This window comes from Mus caroli, chromosome 11 (assembly GCF_900094665.2).
Source record: "Mus caroli chromosome 11, CAROLI_EIJ_v1.1, whole genome shotgun sequence".
NCBI lineage: Eukaryota > Metazoa > Chordata > Mammalia > Rodentia > Muridae > Mus > Mus caroli.
Genome location: NC_034580.1, coordinates 66,976,346 through 67,002,253, shown reverse-complemented (window position 1 = coordinate 67,002,253; position 25,908 = coordinate 66,976,346). Strand labels below are relative to the sequence as shown.

The window sequence follows — 25,908 nt, the reverse complement described above, 5'->3', positions numbered from 1 at the left end:
AGCACACTTTATAGCCTTTAAAGCACTTGAATTACAGCAGAATGGTTGGCCTGCATCGTAGATCCCAGACTTTGAGTGAGCATCATGAATGAGGCCTGGCAAAGAGTGTTGAGTGGGCACATGGTGATAAATAAAACGAAGATTAAATAAAAACTCCAAAAGGCTGGAAAGCTGGCTCAGTGGTTAACAGCAGGACTCACTCTTCTTGCTGGAAGAGGCCCTGGGTTCATTTCCCAGAACCCATATGGTTCTTCCCAACTGTCTATTACTTCAGTTTCTGGGGCTCTGACACCCTCTTCTGACTCTGGGGTTATCAGACATGCAAATGATACACACATATATATGCAAGCAAAATACTCATACACATAGAGTCTTGAAACAATCACACACACACAAACCAAAGCAGGAACTCTAGTTTTAATTGCCCTGGGGGAAGGGATGGGCCCAGGGCCACATAGATGCAAACAAGCAAACAAACCAAAAATAGAGAGGGCCTGAAGACAGCAGTTGCAGACTTGAGGGCAAGGTGACAGACAGGTAACAGGAACAGAGTCAAAAATCTCTATACAAATGTGTGTTCTGTTTTAGGGCCTTCGACACTCACAGGCTAAGAAAGTGGGGAATTCAATAGTTCTTTCCTGGTGGTGGTGGCCGGGCTAGGGGTGGAGAAGTGGGAGGAGAGGTTAGTCTCATAATTGGTAGCAATTGCATATAACCTATTCTTCACCTCTAGATTGCTTGCAACACCTAACACACAGAGTAAGTGTCCTGCTAATAGTCGGTCTCTGTTGTATATAGTTCAGAGTACGCCAATGGTTTCCATGTTTAGAACAGAAGCAGCCATCCTAGTCCTAAATACGCTAACCATGTCAGCAACTAGATAGCATCTTGATCAGTGCTGAGAGCTGACTGTACAGGAATCTGGACTCAGCCATGTGTCAAGTAGTCTGTGGTGCATGGATAAGACTCCCCAAAGGAGAATGAGAGGCAGGCAGAAGAGAGGAAGAACTCACCGAGGTGTCAATAATGTCATTGCACCCTCGTGTTGGTGTCCCAAACAGGACTTAGCACAGCAGGTACTACATACAGGTCTGTTAAGGGGAGGATTAATGAATGAACGAATGCCTCGCTCATGGTTGGCAGGATTATGCCCCCTCTTTTCTAAGGCCCCTTCTCCCACCATAAAATGGCACTAGCGAGGTGGTGGGTAAGTGGGCGGCAGCAACTACCCACGCCTGGGGCAAAGACGGCCGGCTGCGCAAGCGCGTTCGCTGGAGGGTGAAAGTCGTTCGGTCAGCGAGGACAGTGACCGCCTTCCTTAGCGGTCCCTCTAGAGCGCCTACGGTGCGCTGGGTGGGAGACGGCACGAGGAGGGAAATGGGTTCTATGTCTAGAGTTGGGCTAACGCTAGGAGGAAGCCAGCGGATCCTGGAGGTGAGAAGACCGCGGTGGCGCAGGGCTCGGCCATCGCCTCTAGGAGACGCCCCTCCGGGATAGGGATGAGAAGGAGAACGCTTTGGAGAGAGAAGCCTGAGAATCCTACAGGCTGGTGTTTTTCATCTGGGACATTCCGGAGTCCAGGAGAGAACAGGTGAGAGTACACAAAGGGTCCTCACGCTTAAGCTGGCAGAATGACCGGCACACCCTACTGACGAGCAGCGCCAACGGGCTGGCGAGCGGTGAGGTGCCAGGGTCCAGTCTTCTTCATAGAGGGCTGGTGCCAAACACTGAACTCTGCAAACGCCTCCCTCTGCCGCGGGGTGGCAGAGTCCTGGGACAGACACTCCCCACAGACCCCGAGGGGTGGCTCCGCCCCAGGACCGCAGGGAGGCCTCGCCATGGGGGGCGGAGTTGTAGCCGCCCCCAATCCGGTGGGACCGCGCGTCCCCCTTTTAAGCTCGTGAATCTTCTAGCTGCCTTGCAATCTTTTCTCCCTCCAGTCAGTCTCCCTTTCACGCGATGGATTCGGCGAAGACTTGTGTGACCAAGTTCAAGTCCTTTGCGATTTTGCTCTTCACCCCGATCCTGATGCTTCCACTCATCATTCTGGTACCTGACAAGGTCAGTTGCGTGTCTGGGCAGCCTGGCGGAATTCGGGTGCCCAGTGCAATAACGGGCACGGAACCCGGGAACGCTGAGCTGGAACGCATGGATTCCCCATGTCAGACGCTCCAGGCACCAGATAGGAGGTGCTCTGCAAAGAATCCGAGGGACACAGAGACCCTAAGGTGAACACGTCCTAGAGTGCACCGATATCAGGGCTCAAGAGCCGTCCGGGGCAAACACGGAAACATGGACGTTAGAACAGATCTGAACCACACAGACCCCTCGACAGGCTTAGCCTCTGACTCAAAATCTCCTCCCAGAGTGCAAACCAACGCTAGTCCAGCTCAAAGATAATGCTCAAGCTAGTAGGGACTCTGAAGGCTGGGCTTTCCCTCTGTGCCTCTTCTCTAGGGAAGAGATATTTCCTAGCTGTAGATGCCTTCAGGCAGGGAACTACAGGAACAGAGTGGATCATGCCTTTGCCATAATCTGGCCTTGATTTTTTAAGCTCAGGTTCCCCATCTATGATCTATATTTCTTTCTAGCTCGGAAGCCAAGGAAGCCATTCTCGAGTTCAAATCCTGCTGCATCCTGAAAGGCAGGTCAGGCACTGCCCACCGCCTGCTGTGGCAGTGGCAGGAGGCAGGACGTATTCCCAGAGCTCACGCCTTGGGTGGCATGGCTCTGGGTTGCTGGGGAAGCCGAGTCCCATTCCCTGGCCTCCGGGTGCTCTTGGGAGGAAGGGAGAGAATGAATGGCCTTGGCTGCAGAGCAGAGGAGGGCGGGAGCGCTGGCCCCGGCTCTGTCAGGCTGTGTGCAGCCAGTTTGGCGAGGCCAGGACTCTTTGAAGCCTTATGTGGCTACCCTTTCACTCTCAGCCCAGACAGGAAACCTTGCTCGGATCCTGCTTCCACCCCCCACCCCCCACAGGCAGGTTTGCGAAACAGTGGCTCTCTTCAGGGAAGGTTTTGAGAGGAGAGGGGTGCCCCCCGAGTGGGCTTCTAGTCATTTCACATTGTGCCTTTCAGCAGGACCCTTTGCTCTCCGGGCCCCGGGTGCTTTGATGGGTACAATGGGGTGACTGGATTCTGGGAGTAAAAGGGGATCATTCCGGCTCCTAGGATGGGGGGAGGAAACATACTGAGCAGAGGCTCCACATGGGCCAAGGAGAGCAGAGCTGCTGTGTGGACTCTTCCGGCTGCCACTCTGTTAGCGAGCATCCAGAAATTCCGGGCCATTCCCGTCTGTGGGAGGCATCCAGGTTAGGAAGCTGTGATTTTAGTTCTGCTGGCGGGAGTGATGTTCCCTGGAATAATTATAGTTGCTTGCTTGACCTTTCTGGTAGAGGACAGTGTAACCAGGATCCCACTTTATCCCTGGCACATGCATGTGCGTGCGCACGTGTGCATACACCCCCCCCACCCACACACATACACTCAGAGAGAGACAGAGACAGACAGACAGGCAGGCAGGCAGAGGGAGAATATAAATATTAGTGAGTTAGGTTCCCAACCGGGTTGTATTAATACATCTATATGTCCTGGGAATGAAAATTTAGGGGCTGGGAGGCCATTTTGAAGGTTCTTCCAAAAAACAGTCTTCCTGTACCTTCTCTCCAAGTGGCTTGGTGCCTGGGAGCCTGGGTCTTTGGCTCCCTATTTTCGCCCTCTGCCCCTCTTTTTGCTCACCACCAAAGACTACCCTGTTCCCATTCACCATACCACCTTCAATGGGCAAGAAAACCCAGAGATACAGAACACTCCAGGACAGAGAGAGAGTCATACTGTCCCCAGGGGCAGCCTGACCATCACTGTCCCTACGAGATGATGGCCCCCAGCACACACTGCCCTCTGTGCTCCATGGCCCCTCTTCAGGCTTTCATATTCTCTTCCACCTTGCTTGCTTCCTGGCCTCCCCTCTGATCCACTTTTTCTCTGAGCCTTCCTCTGCTTCTAAAACCCATTTTAATAAAACCAGTGACAACTTTAATCATGTTACCTTGTGAATCTTGTAAGAAATCCTTATTTTCAGAAGTCTAAAGTATCAAGTAAAATAAGGTACCCTCATTGCCTTATTATTAATGTTTTAGTGGACAGATAGACAGTTCTCCAAATACCAGTCACACACACACACACACACACACACACACACACACACTGGGGAGTACAGAGGGACAGGGGAGAGCTTTGCTTACTCCATTTTCATTCTGTAGCATGAACCATATAAGGGTATTTTACTCAACACTGGTCTATATTTCTAGTTGTGACTCTATCAGATTGTATCATAGAATGATGTCATAGCCACATCACTCTGCTTTAGTTGACCATAAAGATGCCACCTAAGGCTTAGAACATGCATGCCCCTTGCAGACCAGTGTGTGAGTGTCCTTAGATGAACTCTCAACCCTGGCTGATTACACTGTGCACATCTATGTGCACTGCCTTTCAACTGCGGTGCCTGCTTCCAGCTCAGCTTCCAGTTGCTTTTCCAGACACCTTCTCAGTACCAGGGAAGTGCAGTAAGTATTATTTGTATGTGTGTGTGAGCTTGCACAGTTGGAGGCTAGAGATCAACATCAGGCACTGTTTCCTCAGCTGCCATCCAGCTGTTTGTTGAGACAGGCTCTCTCAGTGGCCTGGATCTGGCCACACAAGCTGGGCTGGCCTGTCTCCACATTCTTGGTGCTGGTACAAGTGTGTGCCACAGAACCTGGTGTTTCCCTTTGTTCTAGGGATCAAGTGCAGGTCCCCATGCTTACAGGGTAAGACGTTCCTGATTGAGCTCTCTCTCCAGTTCCCTCCCCAGACTTTCCCAACATCTCATTCCTACTCTGCCCTCACCATGGACACTGTGGGAGTTTGTATTAAGGAGGGTCTAGTATGTTAATTGATTCATTAGGACTGAGACATCTCCTGGGCTTCCTGCTGGTGGGTGGAAATGAGGAGTCAGTTAGCCTAGTGGTCCATCTTCTTCCGGGGTGGGTGGGTAGGACATCTACTGTCTGAGTTCTGAGAATAAAGGTTATTAAGGAGTTTCTGGGTGTCACACATTCTGTATGGCCCCTCTGAAGTCATCAGTTCACAGATAAGGATGGGAAAAGAAGAACTGAGATTGGGAGTGAGTGGAAGAGACTCCTTAATGACATTGTTTAGAATTGCTATTACATGGTGGTAGACACAGGCTGACTTTTAGCATCATTACTTAAAATTTCTCTACAGCATACTTCTTTATTTTCCATGCCCCAAAGGATTCCCCTATACCACCCATCCCTGGAGCTCACCCCAATGGCTCTCAACTGCTATTCATCCTCTAGGAGATAAAGAGAAAGCTCACCTTTGCTCTCTGGTTATAGACTAATAAATGAAGGGGGGATCTACAGGTTCATTATTCACAGGAAATGGTTCTTTCCCCATAAGCCATAGTGACTCCAAAGCTCACATACCCTGTTCCAAAGAGGTGGGGAACCTTGGGACTGTAGACATGTTTTGGGGGAATATGAAATGGTTTTTAGGATAATCTAGTGAGGTTAAAGAGACAAACAGTGGCCAGGGACAAAGTCCACTGGGTCTTAAAGAATAGACAATGAAATGGTGCCTAAAATGGAGGGCAGTGACATTTGACAATTGTTTCTAAGGTATGTTGACAATCCTTGCATTTTTGGTTGTCACGTGATCCATAGCTTTGCTATTGTTTCAATGGTTGTCTAAGCTATCCCAAAGCTCAGCTCACTATATAGGTCAAGCTGACATCAGATTTGCAACGATCCTCCTACCTCAACCTCTAGATGCTGGAATTGCAGGCATGTGCCACTGAACCCAGTCAGACTTGGACCTTGGTTGTGACTAGAGAGACCGCCACTGGCATCTATTGGGTGGAGGACAAGGGTGATACTAACCATCCTCCTGTTTGGAGAACAGTCCCCACAACACAGAATGGGGAAACACTTCTTTAGTCAACAGGGAGGTATCCTGGGACATTTATGGGGTGCAGTCTTTCTTTGAGAACATTTGTGTGTTTATCATGGTGCTAGGACCACCCGGAAGGAAGGGATGGCAGGGAAAGGTTGGACTTGGGGACAACCAGGCTCTTCTTGGCTGTCCTAAGCCTTGGAAAGCCACCCTGCCCAGGAGCAGGACATAGCCTTCCTCATCACAGAGGCAGCTGCCCTGCTGTGAGGTTGGTATGCAGTGAAGCCTATGGAACCTCAGAACTATTTCTTCAGTTTGTCAGGTGTGCCTATGTTATAGTCATCATGGCCGTCTACTGGTGCACAGATGTCATCCCAGTGGCTGTCACCTCCCTCCTGCCTGTCTTACTCTTCCCAATTTTGAAGGTTCTGGACTCCAAGCAGGTAAGTAAGCTGAGCAGGGGACTGGTGATTTCCGGGTCCTCCCATGTAATTCCTTACTCCTCTGAGTCCCTCTGAGCTGCCGAGGCCTAGGGATAGCTACAGAAATCCAGAAGTGGATCCCTCAAGGACGAGAATGGAGACAGCTCACTTCAAGCTGCCTCTGAAATCAGTATCTGTCTTGCTTAGCTATCTAGAGGACTTGGGTAGCAGCTTTGGACCCGGGCTGTATGTGATTGAGGACTTCTCTGATGGGACATCCCTGTAACCCTCCAGGTATGTATCCAATACATGAAGGACACCAACATGCTGTTCCTGGGCAGTCTCATCGTGGCTGCGGCTGTGGAACGCTGGAAACTTCATAAGAGGATTGCCCTGAGAATGCTGCTCTTTGTGGGGACCAAGCCCTCACGGTAAACACACCTTCTTTCTCTGGCTACACATCTTTGGAACAAGGGAGTGAAGGGTGACAGATCAGGATATCCAAAGATGGGCTGGAAGGTTGACCTCTGGGTAAGACAGAATGGTTCTGCTTAGGTCTTTGGGATTTAGGAGAGAAGAGATGCTATGTAGGACAGTGGTGATCTTCTAGATCTAAGTGGAAAGTTGAACTACCTACCACACCCTGGGTCTTACTAAGCCAAACTTCCCTGCTAAGTGGGAGTTTCTTAGATCCACAGTTGAGTTTGAGGCCTCTTGCTGACCCAACAGCCAGTAGTGTTTGTGAGAAGGGAGGTAGCAAGGAATCTGTAGTTACTGGTTTTCATGTCTCTGACTAAATCCTAAAAGGAGCAACTTAAAAGAAAAAGGATTTGTTTCAGCCTATAGCTTTGGATGGTGGCCAGTCTGGGCTTGATTGGTCTTATATACCTAAGCAGAATATCATGGTGGCAGAAGTATGTGGTAGCAGAAATTCACCTACACCAGACAGGAAGTAAAAGAGCAGCCAAGAGCTAGTGGTGCAAGATACATACTTCCTTCAACTAGGCCCCACCTCTATTCTGGCTTGAGAACGTCACATATGCATATAATGTGTTTTTTTTTTTTTTAAAATCAAATCCATCTCATCCCCCTGCCCCCAATTCTTCCTCTATCCACCATATGGCCTTTGGTGTAGTTGAGACACAAATGTTATGGGAGTAACTAACCACTTTCAGGTTGGACTTAAAGACTTTTCCAAAAGATGGAACTCATGTCTGGTACAATTAACAGTGCCTCAACCCCATGGCTGGTGGAATCATAGACTCCATTTCCCTTGTTTCACCACCTCCCAATAATGTTCATCATATTATAAATCCATTGAGGGGTTGGTTAATCTGCCTGTTATGCCAGAGCCCTATGTCCTCATGGTCTGCCCTTCACAGTTACACTCAGAGTTGTGCTTTCTGATCAGGTGTGTCTTAATAAGTAGACCATGAAAATTAACTGTCACAAAGAGGAAGGGGGAAGGGAAGAGGGGAAAGAGAGAAACAAGAGCCAATTAAACTGCCACACCGTGCTAGAATGCCTGGTCTTGAGTTGACAAGAAGGGTGGCTCCAGCCCCTAGTTATGGCCAGTAGGGCCATACTGGAATGTGGCCAGTAGGGTACGAGGGACTCTGGCTTTCCTCTCCTCCCCTCCTCTGCAGGCTGATGCTGGGCTTTATGTTCGTCACGGCCTTCCTGTCCATGTGGATCAGCAATACTGCCGCCACAGCCATGATGATGCCCATTGTGGAGGCCATGCTGCAGCAAATGATAGCCACCAATACAGCTGTGGAGGCCAGCCAGGGGACACTGGAGCTGCTGGACAAGAACAAGGCCAGCGAGTTGCCAGGTGCACCCTGGCTTAGATTTTGCAGCCATGGCAGTCTCTACTGTTGCCAGATGCTACAGCTTCCTCTTCCCTCCCAGTCTCCTTGTGCCATTCCTTAAACATTCAGAGAAGAAGAAAAAAAAAGTAGGGAAATAGTTTTGTTAGTATTAGTATTAGTTATGACATAAAAGACAGATCTTTTACTCAAGTTTAGAACACTAGCTAGAGATTATAACTGGGCTCACGATAGAAAGCAATGTGTATTCATTTGATAATTCATCTAGCCATCTTTGAGCACCTGCTGGATGCTTCTCACTCTTGGTCCCAAGATAGAAAGCATTGAGTTATTACTTTGATAGTTCATTAAGGCATCTTTAAACACCTTCTGGATGCTTCTCATTCTTGCTAGACTTATTTTCTTCAGGACTGCCTTCTTGGCTCTCCTGGAGCCAGTCACCCTCGCTCCATTCCTACAGGTCTTGGGGTCTGATTCCTACTAGGCTCAGGACTCAGAAGATGCAGGATAGGGTCTGCTTCTCCCTCTGCCTATTCCCTATTCTTTCCCAGTAGTCTGCATGGGAGGACCTTGGGACCTGTGCCTAGATTCTAGGTCCTGGGTGAGGTCCAAGCAACATGGAGGTGACCAGCCACACTCTGATCACTGACCCTTGTGGAACTCAGTAGGATGACCTCATGTATACCCTTACCCAAAGCCCCTGCTTCAGGATAAACCTTAGGGGAGGTTGGACAGCACAGCAGCTCAGGGAGGGAGGACCTCTCTAGGAGGAGAGCCATCTAAGGTAGACTGAGACACCCTTGGATGCAAGGGCATGGCTTGAGAAACAGTGAGGAGCCAAGAAATGGTTACATATGCCTTAAGTTTCTGGGTTTGGCAAGTATATTGAAGATCCCCCAGGGAAGCCATGGGAAGGGGTTATGGGAAGGTAGATGCCCGACTGTGATTTCAGGGCTGCAGCTGAAGAACACATGTGCACCTGGCAAGGGGTACGCCCAATCTCACATTAGTAGCAGGGTAAGAGTTTTGAATGGCTGGGTGGCCCTCATGAGGACTGACAGAGCTAACAGCCCCGTGTCTACCACAGGAAGCCAGGTGGTATTTGAAGACCCCAGTGTGCAGGAGCAGGAAGACGAAGAAACAAAGAATATGTACAAGGCTATGCACCTATGTGTTTGCTATTCAGCCAGCATTGGGGGTACAGCCACCTTGACCGGGACGGGACCCAACGTGGTGCTCCTGGGCCAGATGCAGGAGTGAGTCATGACTTTGCCTTCAGGAGACATCACCATGGGTTTCTGGGGCTGGAGGTGCTTACTCAGCTCTCTTTTCCCCCTGTCTTGGCCTGGAGCCATCAGTCTAGTACTATGGGAGGATGAACCCACATAGTCTCTATGTCCCAGCATCTCTGTACCCACTAAGAGTCTTCCCCAGGAATGGAGACCTGATGCACTAGAGCTCATGGACAACATGGCTTTCTAACACAGGGCAAGCCCAACTTCTCTCAGTGGCTCGGGGCTTTTTGCTCAGGCAGGGAGGGTGGACTGGACTCTGAGCTAACATGGCAGCAGCGCAGTCACTGACAAATCCAGTGGGTTGAATTCACAGAAAAAACAGACATTTCTAAAAGAGCCCCTACCAGCTCACTGACATTGACTGATAATGGCCAGGATCCTGCGATCTTCAGGGTCTACAGATGGCACAGGCAGGTGGGGTTGGGCCACTAATTGCAATGCAGTTTCCATCGCATAATCCCACTGACTGGAGGCCTCAAGTGCACTCTAAGCATAGCCTAGAAGTGCCCAGCTTTGACTGAAAGAGGGTGTAGGCTGTGAGGATCCCCTTGTCTGAGCTTTGCCTTGTGTTGGGTGGGCTTGAAAGATCATGGAGGAAAGAGAATTCGAGGCCCCACCATAGGCTTTTCATGGTCTGCTGAGGGTGCCAGACACAGGGGGTTTTAGGCAGCCTAGTGCATACATATGTTAATCGAAGCATGTACAAATTATCATGGCAAGGAACAAAAAAGGAGGTGGTGCCTCTTTTGTGTAGACAAGAGCTTTGGACAGGGGTGGGGAGGGCAGCTGGCACTGGAACTGGGACTTGTAAAGGACAGAGTGGCAGACAGAGCAACAGCCAGTTGGTCAGACCAGAACCCTGAGGTTCAATAACTAGGGTCATTTGTTTCCTGTGATCACAACCCTAGAGCTTCCCCTGTAAGTTCTACTGCAAGAATGCCTAGGCTGAGTGGGGCAAGTCCTGGGTGGGATTTGATGTCTTTTGAGCTAGACAGGGCTAAAAGGCAGCTTAGGGAGGCAAGCAAGGCTTGGAGACCATCTTCCAGTCCCATTCTGGGAAAAACTCTCAGGGAAGTCTCCCGTAGAGATACACAGTGTAAGCTTTCAGAGGATCCATGCACTCCCTTTAGCTGTCAGCCAAGACCTTGTGCATGTGTGACAAAGATGTACTTTTCTAGACGCCTAGGCAGACTCTTATGAGACATTCAGCAGGGTCTCTATTCACAGAAACGCCCCCTGGTCATTCATTCTTCAGTCTTCTTTCTTGCCGGGGCCATGTTCTGGGGTCCCCAACAATAATGAACTGCGGTGTCTGGACCCCAGGTTTATGTGGCCTGCAGTTAGCCCCATCTCTCAAGAGTTCACCTGCCTGGTCTGCATGCCACGGCTCAGCCTGGTGGCAGAGAGGTACAGAGCAACCTTTCTCCTTTCAGACTGTTTCCTGACAGTAAAGATGTCCTGAACTATGCATCTTGGTTTGGATTTGCCTTCCCCAACATGGTGATGATGCTGGTGCTGGCCTGGCTGTGTCTCCAGTGCTTTTACATGAGACACAAGTAAGTGTGAGCTGCTCTTGGGCTAGCATCTGATGGTCTCAGGCCCCTGCACCAAGCCCTTCAGCCCCTGGGCCAGTCTACAAAGTTCTTGAAGAACCTGGTACAGGCTCTGTTTCTCTAGCCTTTCCTGCTGGCTTAATCCTCTCAGTCTCACGATGGCTGGAGGCTTGCTGTACCTTTGTGTGTATTGTCCCAGCCCTGATGGAGACTTCCACCTGCTCACCTCCCTAGCACTGAAGGCTGCTTCAAAGGCCCCCTTTCCCAGCTATTCCTGCTCTCTCTCTCTCTCACCATAGAATAACACCTTCCTCTGAGCCTCCAGTGGGTGTATCCTATCCCTATGCTTTGGTACCTATCCTTGTGCCCCAATTGCACCCCTTGGCGGTGAACCAGGCCCCCCCCCAGCACTCCTACATACCTCCTGTCTCAGAGAGAAAGAACAAGTGTGCCACCTATTTAATTCAAGGCAACTGAGGAGTGGCCTGTCCCCCAAATGCCAAGCCAACATGACTGGGCGCATTACCACTTGGTCATGTGGCTCTAGTAGGCCAGGTTGCAGTGATTCTCTTGATATGGTCCGAGTTACCAAGCTCAGACCTTCACCAAGTTCCTGTGGTGTTCCCTGCAACCAGCCAAGCCTGGACAGTTTACCTCCCTATTCCCAGCACACTGTCAGGTTCACCCAGAGTCACCTTTGAGGCGGCCAGACTTTGGACAGAAACTATGACGTGGGGCCAACAAATAGTTTTGGTTTGTTTGTTTGTTCATTTGGGTTTTTTGTTTGTTTTGTTTTGTTTTTGTTTTTGTTTTTTTAAGACAGGGTTCCTCTGCGTAGCCCTAGGCTGTCCTGGAACTTAACCTGTAGATCAGGCTGACCCTGAACTCAGAGACCCACCTACCTCTGCCTCCTGAGTGCTGGAACTAAAGGTGTGCACCACCAACACCACTACCACCACCACCACCACCTGGCTAAACTGTTGTTTTAAAAGAAACAAATTTACCAGTGGCACAAAGGTGACTCTGCCACAGTGGGAGGAAAGGCTAATGGTAGTAACCACCAGGGAGCCTGTGCCTTGTCTCAAAAACTAAAAGCCAGGGCCAGCAGTGGTACAGGGGCTCAGCAGGTAAAGGGACTTGCTGCCAAACCTGTTGATCTGAGTTCGATTTCCCAATACCCACATCGTAAGAGAGCTGATCCTACAAATTTTCCTGTGTGCTCCACATTTGCGCTATAGCATGTACATGCACACACACACACACACACACACACACACACGAAAAACAAACAAAACCCCAAGAGCTAAGAGTGTGGCCCAGCGGTAGAGTACTTTCATACTACAGGATTTTGGATTCCGTCACCAGCACAGCCAAAAGAAAAGGACAGGAGACACACCCAAAAGGAAAGGAAAGGACAGGAGACATGTTGCATGCCAGACACTATTGTAAGCACTATACATTTATGACTTAATTGTCATGACAACCTGTGAAGTATAGTTATTGCCATTATATAGATAAAACAGCTTGAGAGGTTGTATGGTTTCTGACACATTGTACAGCATGGAAGTGGTAGGCCTGAGGTTGGAGCTCCAGTCAGTCAGCTCCAGAGCACGTGCCAAGGGTTGCTATCCTGGTGTTAGGAGGATTCCCTATGGCCTTGGATGTCCCCAAAACCCTAAGGTCAAGTATGCAGATGGAGCTGGCTGGGCAACAAGACTATTAGGACACCATCAGCCTCCCAGCTAGCAGGTGACAGGGACACAACGGGCGAGAAAGCTCAGCTGACAGCCCTAGATATGGTTCACTCGGCTCTGCACAGCTTCCACTGTTCTCGTGGACCATGGGAATTCTGAACAGCACTTGCCATGAATCTATGGGGACTTCTGGCTGCAGGAAGTGGAGGAGTGTGGCTTTCTTCTACCCCAGTCTTCCTTGGCATGGCACTATGACTCAGACACCAAGTGCAATGCGGTTCACGGGTAGCCTAGTTTCCGTCCCAGATCCGCAAGGTAGAGAGAATGGCTCGGCAGAAATAGGCGCACACCCACAAGAATCATATTTCCTAGCCACAGGGGGAACCTCTACTGTTCCTCGTGTCCTGATCATTCTTAAGATTCTCACAGTTTCAAAGTCACGGCAGAAAACCTGTTTTACTTGAGTTCGTGGGTAGTGACAGACATTCACCTAGGACCACTAAGAATGGCATGGCGTATTATAGCTGTCTTGCACTCAAGTTTCCTGACCAGGCTCAGCTGAAAGCAGGACAAGTGTTTTTTCTGAGAGTTCTTCCTGTCTGGCACCATGGTGAGGTACTTGTGGACCCAGAGATCCCCTCACCCCTGTCTCTATGGCTCTGGGGCCTGTCCAGTTCATTGTGATGCACCACAATGAAGACCACTCTTCAGCAGGACACTGTGGTCCCTAACAGGATGTGTCAGGACATCCACAGGGTCTGCCTGCCTGTCTCATGGGCCACCAGATAAAATGAACCCAGAGAAGTTGCTCCGTAGAATTGAACAAGGGTCAGAGGGGTTGGTGTCACTACCACAGTGGCCAGCATCAGAAGACTGACTATCGCACTTAACCACAGAGTCTGTGCTGTCAGGAACACTTTTTACCAGTACCAGTTAGGTGCAGGCTTCTCACTGACTGTTCTATGTCAGGCCACTCCTTATCCTGGAGATCCGGAGTCCCCAGAACAGGTCTGGAGTCTCTAATCTGGCAGGTACTAGCGGGTCTGCGCTTAGAAGAGCATAGACTCTGGAGCCAATGATGGCAGAGAGGTCCCCATTCACGCCAGCAGGGCTATCCCTACACTGAGTGTCTTGTGAGGAAGGCCTTCCTCAGTTCAGCATGGAGGTCTCAGCTGACTGTAGACATAAGATCCTCACTGCTGCCCCCTTCTCTGGTCCTGAAGTACACCAGGAGGCCAGGTTCTGATGTCCTGGTATCCTTGGGAGACAGCCATGTCCCTGGGGCTGCTGCTGCCTCACCCGCCTTCAAAGGCGGTTCACATTCGGCACAGCCCTCCTATGACTTTTATGTTGGGGCCTCGGAAGGGTTCTGGAGGGGAGAGCTCTCTGTAGACAATGTCCTTGCTCCAAAGTTTTGAGGCCAACTCAGGTGGGACATATGTGTGACATATTCTCTGCATGGAAGCCTGCATTTTATTCATTAGTAACCTCAGTTACCCAGTCCTCCCGTAAGGCCCCTTCCTTTTTACCACACCATAAAGCCAACACCGCCTGAGGGGAGGCCATGGAAGCCATCCCAGCAGGCTTATCTTCCAGTGGAACACCCTGAAGGGACCATCCCAAAGTCGAACCTAGGCTGGATTCTTTCCTGTCCCAGTCTTAGATGCTGCCTACTCTACATCTCCTGAGCCCTTGATCTTACACCTTTGGCACTGTGGAAGGCAGCTCTAGGTTGTGATGGGAAAGCCTGGGGATCATGGGTGGATCATGTGAGTCTGGATCCGGAAGGCTCTAGAACTTCCCGATCTAGTCTTCTCGATGGGAACCCTGGAGCACAGTTAGTCTTTCCTTTGCTCATGGCTATGTCAACTCTGCTGATGACCACCCACACGCCCTACTCTGTGCCACCTCTCAGCCTTTAAACCTCTCCTACTGCTATCCCCTGTGACCAGTATCACCTCACCCCCTGCCCCCAGCTCTGGAAGTGCCCTAGGCCCTCAGTCTCTACTTCTCAACAGTCTCTCTGTAAGATGATGTGGGGGTGGGGTGGAGAGAGAAGCTGATGGAAATCAGAAGAAGAAAGAGGGAGGGTGGGACCCTCAGGCTCTATCCCAGAAGCCCCCCACCCCCACTTCCCCCACAAGTTGTTCCATCTGCCTTGCCCTTCTCTTACCATTACATGGTCTAGTTTAAAAAAAACTTGCATCTGCTGTGGGGAGAAGAAGAGGGACACCGAGAAGGTTGCCTACAAAGTGCTGAACGAGGAGTACCAGAAGCTGGGGTCCTTGAGCTACCCTGAATGCAGCGTGCTCTTTTGCTTCACCCTACTTGTCATCCTGTGGTTCTCCCGAGACCCCGGCTTCATGCCTGGCTGGCTGTCATTCGCCTGGGTTGAGGAAAACACCATGTAAGTTGATGCAAAGGAAAGCCTTAGCTTAGGATAATGATGTCTAAATGTCACTGTTGTCAGCAACAGGCAGCAAGAGGACGGTACGACTTGGGCTCTGTGTTCTGGAGGAACATTCTGTTCTGTGGGCTTTGGGGTGCATTTGTTTTCAATCAGTCTTCAGGATGAAACTATGGGTGCATTTGTTTCTGTGGTTCCCTCATGCCCCCTAGAAGGCTGAACCAAGAAAGTTTATTGGGACAAGAGTAGGCTCCTTAGAGCCCTGATTTCTGCCTCCTTCCTTTCTTAAGAACCTACCTGAGACACATCTTGGTTACTTAGAAACCTAGATGGAGGAAGGGCGTGTATGTGGAGTCTCTCCTGCCTCTGTTAGGGAGACCTACAAGAAATACTGAAGAATGACTATCCTAGTAAAGGCAGAAGATGTGGGTGAGGAGGTATCTGTCTGCAACTGGCTACTTCATCTTGGTTACTTAGCTTAGCACTACAGTCCTCGAGGTTGACTGAATCTAGAAGTCTAAATCTCATGGTTGAGAAATCATGATGTTCACCCATGGAGCAGTGTAGGCTGGGGCTCAGGGGGGTCGCTGAGGTTTTATGGGTTGTGGGGGGGGCGGTGAGGGTGGGAGACTTCACCCAAAGTTGGAGGCCAAGAATTTGAGGATATTAGTTATAGCTAAGACTCAGCCTACCAGCCTTTAGGGCCTCTGGTTTTCACACCTCACAGAGCCCGTTTCTCCCTGAAGGAGCATTTAGACATGGAACTGTGGGTTGGGGCAAATTTGCTGAACGACTATCACTGAGTTCCTATGTGTGTTTTCCTATCAGTCATATCACAGATGCCACAGTGGCCATCTTTGTGGCCATTTTGCTTTTCATCATACCTTCACAAAAGCCCAAGTTCAACTTCAGCAGCCAGACTGAGGAAGGTAAGGTTTCTCTCACAGATTTACAGGTCCTGAGAGCAAAGGGCCCCTGGGTCTGGGGGCCCGAGAATTCTGTCCCACTGAACAGGACTGACCACATTACAAAGCCTAGGGAAATGGAGATTTAAAAAAAAAAGATTTATTTAGTATATGTTAAGTACACTGTAGCTGTCTTCAGACACTTCAGAAGAGGGCATCAGATCTCATTACAGATGGTTCTGAGCCACCATGTGGTTGCTGGGATTTGAACTCAGGACCTTAGGAAAAGCAGTCAGTGCTCTTAACCACTAAGCTATCTCTCCAGCCGGGAAATGGAGATTTGTTAAGACACTTGTGTTATCCTCTAGATGGGTGTAGAGTCTCTTCTTGTATTTAAACATTTAAAATATCATTTATACATCACAACAGGGATATATGTTTCAAATTCTCCAACATGCTGTCAATATTGCCTCTCCCTTTCCTGTTCTTGTAATATGCATTCACACTAAAAGGATGGCATCCAAGTACACACAGCCTGAACCCTGTTCCTTATGGTTTAGCATTTGATTTTGACTCTGGATTTTACTACAAATATTCCCTCTACACTACGGCTGCCAAATTGACCTCTGATACTTCATCACACAGGGGTCCTATATCCACCCTGCTGTGGAGTATTTTGACATTTTGAATTTTTCTTTAAAATAATTTTAAATCAAATCTTCCCCCGTCTTGTGTGCATTTCTATGAGTCATGGTGCATGTGCAGTGGTCAGAGAATAACTCTTGGGGGTTGTTTCTCTTCTTCCAACCGTGGGGGTGGTGAGGTCCCAGGGATTGAACTCAGGTTGTCAGGCCTGGTAAGAAGTACCTTTGCTCAGCCGGGCAGTGGTGGCGCACACCTTTAATCCCAGCACTTGGGAGGCAGAGGCAGGCGGATTTCTGAGTTCGAGGCCAGCCTGGTCTACAGAGTGAGTTCCAGGACAGCCAGGGCTACACAGAGAAACCCTGTCTCAACCTCCAACCCCCAAAACAAAAAAACCAAGAAGTACCTTTTCTCCCTAATTTCCCCCTGAACTTTTCATGATTGTAAGTTAAATATTCTGGATATAGCTTTTTCTTCAAAGGTGTTTCTTTAAGCTAAATGTCATTGTCATGGTAAAAGAATACAGATGACTTAAAACATCTAAATAGTTTTTAAAATGTATGACCAAATAGCGTTTCTGAAAAGGTGGTTTTGACTTCCAATGTCCTCCCTCTGTGAAGCATATAATCAAATCCTCCCCAGAAAAGGGTACAGGGAATATTGAGGCTTTTAGCTCATACGAAGGAATGAACTGGTACCTCGTTATCTTTATTGGTTTATCTTTCCTGATTGTGTCTCTTACTTTCTAATGTGTGCACGCACACATATACATGTGTGTGCTTTGTCTTTTGCAGAAAGGAAAACTCCGTTCTACCCCCCAGCACTGCTGGATTGGAAAGTCGCCCAAGAGAAAGTGCCCTGGGACATCGTGCTGCTCCTGGGGGGCGGGTTTGCTATGGCAAAAGGATGTGAGGTACTTGTCTGGCTCTAGGTAGCCCTGGAATTCTACTAAGAGGTGGCAAATGTCGCCATCCACTCCCCAACTCCCATTCCATCCCTGGGTATGTGTCTCCACCACAGAGCTGCATATCCTTTAAGCAGGGGATTCTGTGTTGTCATCATGAATAGTGTCCTGCAGGGTTAAGCATTGGATGCTGCAGCCTTGATGAATCCTAGGCATTCATCATGGAGGACTCTTGAGTCCTTACACATATTCTCACCATGTCCTTTGGATCCTCTACCTGCTGAACTTCTTGTTGACATGGCTTCAGGATTCCAAAACTTTTCTCTAGCTAAGAACTTAGCAGCATAGGAGAAGATCAGCTTTTAAGAGAAAATGCAATTCAGCTATCTCCTCAGCCAAAGAGGCTGTGTTAGTTTGGGGCTGCTGTCTATCATCATCCATTTCCCCCAGCCCATCCCTCCGGCTCCCTCCAGCTCTTCTTTGTCATTCTCTTCCACCCTCTTCCTCTCTCTCTCTCTTCCTTCTCTTCCATGCCTCCCATCCCACTTATTCACCTTCCCTTCTTTCTTTCCTTTCTCCTTTCTATTTTCTTCTTAATTCTTCCTTCCTTCCTAGTCATCCATCCATTCTATCCATGTCTACATCCACCCAACACATCCAGCCATCTTTCCACCAGTCCAGAAATGTGATATAACAGATAAACTTGGTCTGTATTGTGTTTACAGTTTCCTTAGCATCTTGGACAAAGACTGGCATACCTTGAATACATGCATGCTATTGCTTTAGTGCTAGGGATCAAGCTCACATAAAACACTATACCACTGAACCATATTCCAAACCTAATGTATAGATCATATATTTATATAATTTAATACACATTTCAGATGAACAAATTCACCAGGCAAGTTACCCCTCTCTCTATCATTCATCTACCCACCAATTCCTTTCCCCATGTGGCATTTTATTTTACTCATCAAGCATTCTAGTATGTTCCTAATGATAGGCCAGGCACAGAGGTTACAGAAGACATTGCGACAAGGTATCTGTTTTTGAAGACTTGACAGTCTAGAGACCAGGGTGTGTCTAAAAGCGCCTTTTTGGGATAATGTGAGATAAGATCAAAGAGGTACCTGGTTGAGGCAATGAAGTTGGAGAAGCCAGCATTCTAAGGTCTGCTTTAAGGATAGCATGCATGGCCTTGAGACTGAAGGCAAAGGGAAGCAGCCAGAAGTGACTTGGTCAGATGCATACTTGAAAGCAGCCATCCTATCATCTTGAGTGGTGGTCTGAGGCCAGCAGGGGGGAGAGAAGAACCAGTGGGCTCTCTGTAGTCTTCATCTGACTCCTCTGAACTTGCCCATTCTCTTCTGGACACTTGCTGCCATTTTGACCTCTAGAATACCTCTTTTTCCTGCCTTCCTTCTTCCATGGTCCTTGCTTAATCGTCTCGGCTGTCTCTTCTTCAGTTCTCCCACAAATATGCTCATTTCCCAGGCTCTGCCCTTGGCCTCTTGTCTGTCCACTTTCTGCTCTTGTCCTCCTATCTCAGAACTCCAAGACTAAATCCTCAATTTCTGCCCCAGATCATTCCTTTAAGCCTCAAGACTGTGGAAGACTAAGGGGGGAGAAGGTGGAAGAGCCACCTAGGGTGACTTGTGACTGACTAGGTACCAGAAATTAGCAGGACAGGAGCTCTTCAGGATGACTCCTAGCAGCTGAGAAGAGCTCATCAGCTTCAGGTCCCAGAAGAAGGAGCAGATTCTAGATTTAGGGCACTGTCTTAGTCAGGGTTTCTATTCCTGTACAAACATCAGGACCAAGAAGCAAGTTGGGGAGGAAAAGATTTATTCAGCTTACATTTCCACACTGTTGTTTATCACCAAAGGCTGTCAGGATTGGAACTCAAGCAGGTCAGGAAGCAGGAGCTGATGCAGAAGCCACGGAGGGATGTTACTTACCAGCTTGCTTCCCCTGGCTTGTTCAATTTGCTTTCTTATGGAACCCAGGACTACCAGCCCAGGGACGGCACCACCCACAATGAGCCTTGCCCCCTTGATCACTGCTGGATCTCATGGAGGCTTTTCCTCAAGGGAGGTTCCTTTCTCTGTGATAACTCCAGCTTGTGTCAAGTTGACGTACAAAACCAGCCAGCACAGGCACGTTGAGCCTGATGGGGACATTTAGACAGACACTTTCCAGATGACTTCTGATGTTTGAATCTAGTTAATAGACCAGCTATGCCACAAGCAACATTGCAGGAGTTAAAGGATTGAGGAGGAAGAGGAGGAAGAGAAAGAGGAAGAGGGGCAGGTAGGGGGCGGGAGGGGGAGAAGGAACATTGTAGGAATAGGTTAGATTATTACCTGTGTGCAAGAAAGAGAAGTGGAAGTGGAGAGGACTGAGCTTCCTGGTCTCTGTGCTTCCTAGACTTCAGGGCTCTCGAAGTGGATGGCAGCCCAGATGGAACCCTTGAGATTAGTGAAACCTGCTGTCATTACCTTGATCTTGTCCTGTCTTGTTGCAATGACCACAGAGTGCACAAGTAATGTGGCCACTACCACCCTGTTCCTGCCCATCTTCGCCTCCATGGTAAGTGACTCTTGTGGGGCGGGGGGGGGGACACTTTGTGGGGGATTGTGAACCTATGGCCATTTCCTGAGTCTCTAGAGAAGTGGTAGAATTTGGATCTGGAGCCTCATCGGGCTTGAAGACCAGGCTCTGTTGTGGACTTGTGTACACTTGATGATTCTGGTCCTGAGGCCCTCTCTCACTGCTCGGTCCACTCTTCTTTGTGTTTCCCCACCACTTCCCAAACCATCAGATGTGGACCAGGTGCTGAAACTTTATTGCATCAGTGGGCCAGATGGTTTGGGAGGAGGAGGCAGTATGGTTGTATGTTCAAGGTCTATATGATCTACAGGGTGAGTTAGTGAGATCCTGTCTCAAAAAAAAAAAAAAAGACTAAACTCTTGTTTGATATGTGCAAGGCCCTGGGTTCAAAGTACCACTACACACTCACACAAAGCAACAACCATGCAACTATTATATTAATCTAACTACCTGGGTTATTTTTCAAGATGGTGGGAAGAGGACATATATCACACATTGAGACTACAAAAAGAAGCCCAGGGGTTGTGGGGACTTGAAAATGGGAGGAAGGGGCAGGTCTTTCCACAGGGTAGGGAGAGGGCATGCCTGAAGACTTCCCAGGGATGAGAGGGGTCCCTGGGATCTGAGACAGAAAATGGAGGTGGTGAAGGAAAGGCTGTCAAAGGTTGATTCCAGTGTTCTATGGGCAAGCTCAACTGTGAGCTGGGAACTGAGGAGGGAGCCAAGCCTACAGGGCAATCGGCTGCCATCTGTTCTTAGGTTCCTCTGTCCCACATCAAAGGTAGTGCTGACCTCATGGGGTTCAGGAGGTGACAGAAGATCTGAGTCCCCTCCTAGGAGTGTGATGAGAGTCCTAAGACGTACGTGGGCTACAGAGAACCTGAGCGAGCAAGCCACCGAAGTCCACCCTGGAGAGGAACAGGAAAAGGCTATGATTAGTCTGAGCTCAGAGATAGACTCACAAAAGAGCTAAGCCTAGTGCTGAAGTTGGTAAATTTCCATCCAAGCAGCAAGGGATGAAACTACAGAAAGAAAGTTTAAAAAGAAGAAGAAGAAGAAGAAGAAGAAGAAGAAGAAGAAGAAGAAGAAGAAGAAGAAGAAGAAGAAGAAGCAGCAACCTGAGTTTTTTTTTTCCTATTCCTAGAGAAGATAGAAGTGTTTAAAATAGAAAGGTAGCTGTCTCCTTTCCTAAGCAGGCTGCTCAGAGTTAAGAAAGTGGAGAAGGAAAGTGTAGAGGAGGAGGAGCAAGAGGAGGAGGGGGACGAGGAGGAGGACTGGAGAGGAGAGGGGGGAGAAGAATAAGATAGGTGGAGGAGGACAGGAAGGAGATGGAGCAAGGATGGGGAGCAGGGTCTTTCGGTGCTGGACACACAATGGGGATGCTCTTCTCCTGAGCAAAGGTCTGGCTTTGTCATCTCCTGTGACCCCTGTGATCACCAATAGCCCCAACTAGGCAAATACAAGCTCTATGGGCCTGGTAAAATAGCTCAGTGATTAAGGACCCAGGTTCGATTCCCAGTACCCATATGGAGGCTCACAACCATCTGTAACTCCAGTCCCAGGAGTCTAACACCTGTTCTGGCATCTTCAGGCACCACACATACATGATGCACAGACATACATTCAGGTAGACACTCGTACATGTAAAATTTAAAAAAAAGAAGTTAGAAAAAGGAGGCTCTTCTAGAAGCCAAAACTCTGAGTAAATTGCCCAGAACTACCACTAAGGCCCTCCGTGTTCCTGCCTGGACACTCATATGAGGAAAGTGAGCCATGAGCCAGGTGCTGTATGAATACAGCATCCTGAGGCCATGGGGTCAGTTTCCCCGCATTTTGATGTCAAATTGTTACAGTGAGATCTCTGCAGACATGTGTGTGCACGTGGAAACACGCATGATAAAGCGCCTCGTTGACAGCTACTTAGATTATGTTATTTATGTTTTTCACTAAATCCATAGTGATGATGGAGGTAGCAGAATTTTAATACATAGAATGAAAGAGGTAGACACCAGGCTCCCAATACAAAGGGATCCCGTGGACGCATTTGCAAGTAAGGAGTCTCTCTAATTCTGTAGGCTGCCTCTGTCTGACAAAGCAGACAGATGGATCACAGTACATTTTAAGATTCAGTGCAATCTAGAGGTCCACCAGCTTCTGGCTCACAGTAAGTGCTCCCCCCCCCCCAAAAAAAAACATATGGACTAAATTGAAGCCAAAAAAAAGGCCTCCAGGGGAGGTAGCCACCGAGCTCAGCCTTCTGCGGTCAGTAGTTATCATGCAGAGAAGTGCAAAGCTCAATGGGACTAATCAAGTCACAGACGTGAAGGGTTGGAATGTAACCCAGGCCTTAGGGATTGTGAAGTACAGCCCGGGAGCTTCCCTGTGTGCTGTACTTTGAGTCGCAATGTCGTGTGTCTCTCTAGGCTCGTTCCATTGGTATCCATCCTCTGTATGTCATGATTCCCTGTACCATGAGTGCTTCACTTGCCTTCATGTTGCCTGTGGCCACCCCACCGAATGCCATCGTGTTTGCCTACGGACACCTCAGAGTTGTTGACATGGTAACAGCCCCTTTATTTTCGCCTATTAGATGATGAGGCTATTTGGTATAAGGGATGTCCCATTTACGAATGATGTGTGAGTTTCAAAAGGATGTCGGATGAGGCTCAGTTGGTAAAGAGCTTGCTGTGCAAGCATGATGCCCTAAGTTGGGGTTCTCAGCACTCACACTAAAAGCTAGGCATGGTTGTGGTGAAAACAGAAGGCTCTTGGGCTCCTTGGCCAGTCAATAGAGCTGAATCAATGGGTTTCAGGCTCAAGGGGAGACTCTGTCTCAGAAAACTTAAGCAGAGGGCTAGAGAGATGGTGCCAGTGGTTAAGAGCACTCACTGTTCTTACAGGGGACCCGGTTCCATTTTCAACACCCACACTGTGGCTTACATCCACCCATAACCCTTCAGGGACCAGACATAGACATTGTACATGCACACACATGCAGACAAAACACTCATACATATGAAATAGTTCTAAGAAATATTTAAAGGCAGAGAATTATAGAGGAAGACCCTCAACACCAGCTCCTGGGCCACAGTCATGCAAGCACGAGTGAGCACACCTGCAAACACACAAGGAGAGAATGACAGAGGACATCACGGGATCTCAGAGCACCACAGGACACCTAAGCCTATAGCTGTCATTTTTGTTTATGGTGCATCTCTTTTTGTTTACTGAAATGACCTCGTATTTCATACGGCATCTGCTTCCATGAAGATGCCAGAAACCCCTATCTGGAGAAACCTTTGTAGGTCCCAGGGAAGTCCTGGCTAAACACTTGGAAGGAATGGAGTGGGACCCTCACATGGCAGTAGAATTGTAACTAGCAAGAACCCTGAGGACACCCAGGGGAGCACCATAGTCAGGAAGGCTTGTAGGGTATCTGAAGAGGGGAGCCTTTTTTTTTTTTTTTTTTTTTTTTTTGAGTCAGTGATGCCTGGGATGCAAACACAATCACAGGAAAAGCTTTTCAAGCCAGGTACGGCTTTCTCACCTCTGATGGGGGAAGGACAACTCTGTGACTCTGGGTTGGGGATGAGCTGAATAGGTAAGAGGGGGACACCAGACTGGTCCTTACCTTAACCAGTCAATTATTAATGGTCTCAGATCCTCTTCCAGGGCATTCTGGGGGTTCCTCCTGAATATTCTCTTTATGTAGTGGACCCCAGAAACCATATGCTGCAGATTTGATTCTGGACCACAGGAAAAATTCCATGCTGGGGTGTTGGAAAAAATGTCTCACGAGTGTCAGGAAGGCATACAAAGTGGGTGGCAGAAAGAGCTATGGGAGAGTCACGAGACGTGGCTGATGTCTTACACCAGCTCTCTGAAGTCACTTTCCAACATCACAATGGGTGTAGAGAACCCACCCGTGCTGGCTCCTTCCAAGGGATTCTATCAGCGACAATGACACTTAATTTGCTTTGTCCTGAGACGAGAGGAGCCCAGCGTGCAGGAACACAAGGCCCAGTCAAGACCTGAGTTGCTGACTGATCCTGTTTTTATTTCCTAGATGAAAACAGGACTCATAATGAACTTCGTTGGAATCCTATCTGTGTTTCTGTCAGTCAACACCTGGGGACGGGCTATGTTTAACTTGGATAACTTCCCTGACTGGGCAAATTCAACAAGTATTAACACTTAGGAAGAGCCGCAAGAGCACAAGCATGTCCCCCCACCCCAACCCTTTTGAGGACTATGAACCTTCTGGCACACCTTGCACAGAGCACTGGTGCTCATACTCTAGTGTGATCCAATGATGTCAACACCTCAAGAAGATCTACCCAACTATATCAAGTTCGGAGATGGCAATGGATGATGGGAAGATAAGCTCAGAAGGGAAAGGAACCCCTTTGAGAGGTCGTGAGGCCCATCTTTACTAGGACCCTTCCATCTCTCCTGGGACAGGCAGGAACCAGAGGGACCAGGGCTCAAATCTTGTACTATGTGGCTTTGAAAGACTACTGGCTCCATGCTGGGCTCCCGGTTCTCACATGCCTGCTCCCACGGTCTCCACACAGGGGTCGGGGGGGAGCGGATCACCAGGCTGGGAGCCCCGTCCTGGTGCCTCTTCTGGATGTCCCCAGATCATCATATCTATCACCACGAGAGAACTTCCCATCCAGGGCAGAACTCTGATCTTAAACACTTCCCACTGCCAGAGTGAGAGTGGGAGTCATGGCCTCCTGAAAACTTGGACTCTGCATGGTGCCACCACCAACCATTGAGCAGTCTGTGGTGCTAACATCACGGCCCTCCTGCTCACTCCTTGGCTGACCTGTCCCCCTACTTGCCTCATTTCATATTCATTAAGAGTTTGAGCTCCCTTCCCAGCTCCCCAGTAAGCCCTCCTTCAGCCTCTAGATCCCCACCCCCCTGGCTGAGGCTCCCCCAGAAAACCCCTGTTTTTTTTTTTCCCAGGGAGCTCAGTTTGATCATTTTGGGAATTCTTGTCCTGCCAGCCTGGTGCAGCTGGGATCACACTTCAAGGATGGACAGTGGTGTCTCTTTGGGAGATATGGTGTTCAAGTGGGATACCTAAGTCTTCCCTTGGCTAGATCCAGAGCAGATTCAGCCGCTCATTTCCAAGGGCTGGGCCACTGCACAGTTTGTCCCGTTGGACTCTTGAGCTCCTCTGGGAAGGCCTTTCCCTTGCTGGCTGTGCATTGTGGCCAGGACTGATAGCAACAGAGCATGGCTGAGAACGAGCAGCGCTTCTTGGTGTCTGAGCAGACAGACCCTGCCAGAGTAAACTGGCTGAGCGGAGTGTCCATGGGAACCCACAAAACCCATCACATGAAAGGGAGACAGGAGAGGAAGCTCTCCATTGTCTTTCAGTGATACCCTCTTCCTTGCTTAATTTGCTCTGAAAAGAAGCACAGTTGGGTAGATGAGGCCCATGGATGTCATTTTTTTTTCTGGGCAAAAGACAGTATGGGGACCCAAGAAGTTCCCATTCAAAGACCAAGTATGTGCCTGGCTCCTTAGGAGGGATGACTCCTGACCACACTGTTGAAGGCTTGCTCTTGTCAAATACTCTGTCTGCTATGGAAAGTTCCAGTGTGCTGACTGGTCTGTGATTTTGTACCTTGTGAAGGAGACAGAGGGAGGCAGATGAATAAACAGTTGCTCTCTGTCCA

The 25,908-nt window shown here is 49.0% G+C and overlaps 1 protein-coding gene across 3 annotated transcripts; it reads left to right on the top strand.

The window, feature by feature from the left end:
* The first annotated feature begins 639 nt into the window (after positions 1-639).
* On the top strand, positions 640-25,908 carry Slc13a5 (solute carrier family 13 member 5). Of its 3 annotated transcripts, none has more exons than XM_021177887.1 (13): positions 640-1,591; positions 1,941-2,061; positions 6,269-6,397; positions 6,671-6,807; positions 8,023-8,210; positions 9,293-9,461; positions 10,934-11,056; positions 14,936-15,154; positions 15,983-16,083; positions 17,496-17,614; positions 20,033-20,194; positions 22,639-22,776; positions 24,282-25,896. In XM_021177887.1, exons 1-13 carry the CDS (start codon positions 1,500-1,502, stop codon positions 24,411-24,413), a joined length of 1,830 nt encoding a protein of 609 aa, XP_021033546.1. In that variant the 5' UTR covers positions 640-1,499; the 3' UTR covers positions 24,414-25,896. The 3 variants fall into 3 exon arrangements, with proteins under 3 accessions (XP_021033546.1, XP_021033548.1, XP_021033547.1); XM_021177889.2 differs by having other exon boundaries at positions 24,292-24,354; XM_021177888.2 differs by having other exon boundaries at positions 1,532-2,061; positions 24,282-25,908.

Coding starts and splice junctions, on each gene's coding strand:
- Slc13a5 (XM_021177887.1), top strand. CDS start 1,500: ATGAGAAGGAGAACGCTTTGGAGAGAGAAGCCTGAGAATCCTACAGGC. Junction 6,398..6,670: donor AGGTTCTGGACTCCAAGCAG/GTAAGTAAGCTG, acceptor GTAACCCTCCAG/GTATGTATCCAATACATGAA. Junction 8,211..9,292: donor CAAGGCCAGCGAGTTGCCAG/GTGCACCCTGGC, acceptor TGTCTACCACAG/GAAGCCAGGTGGTATTTGAA.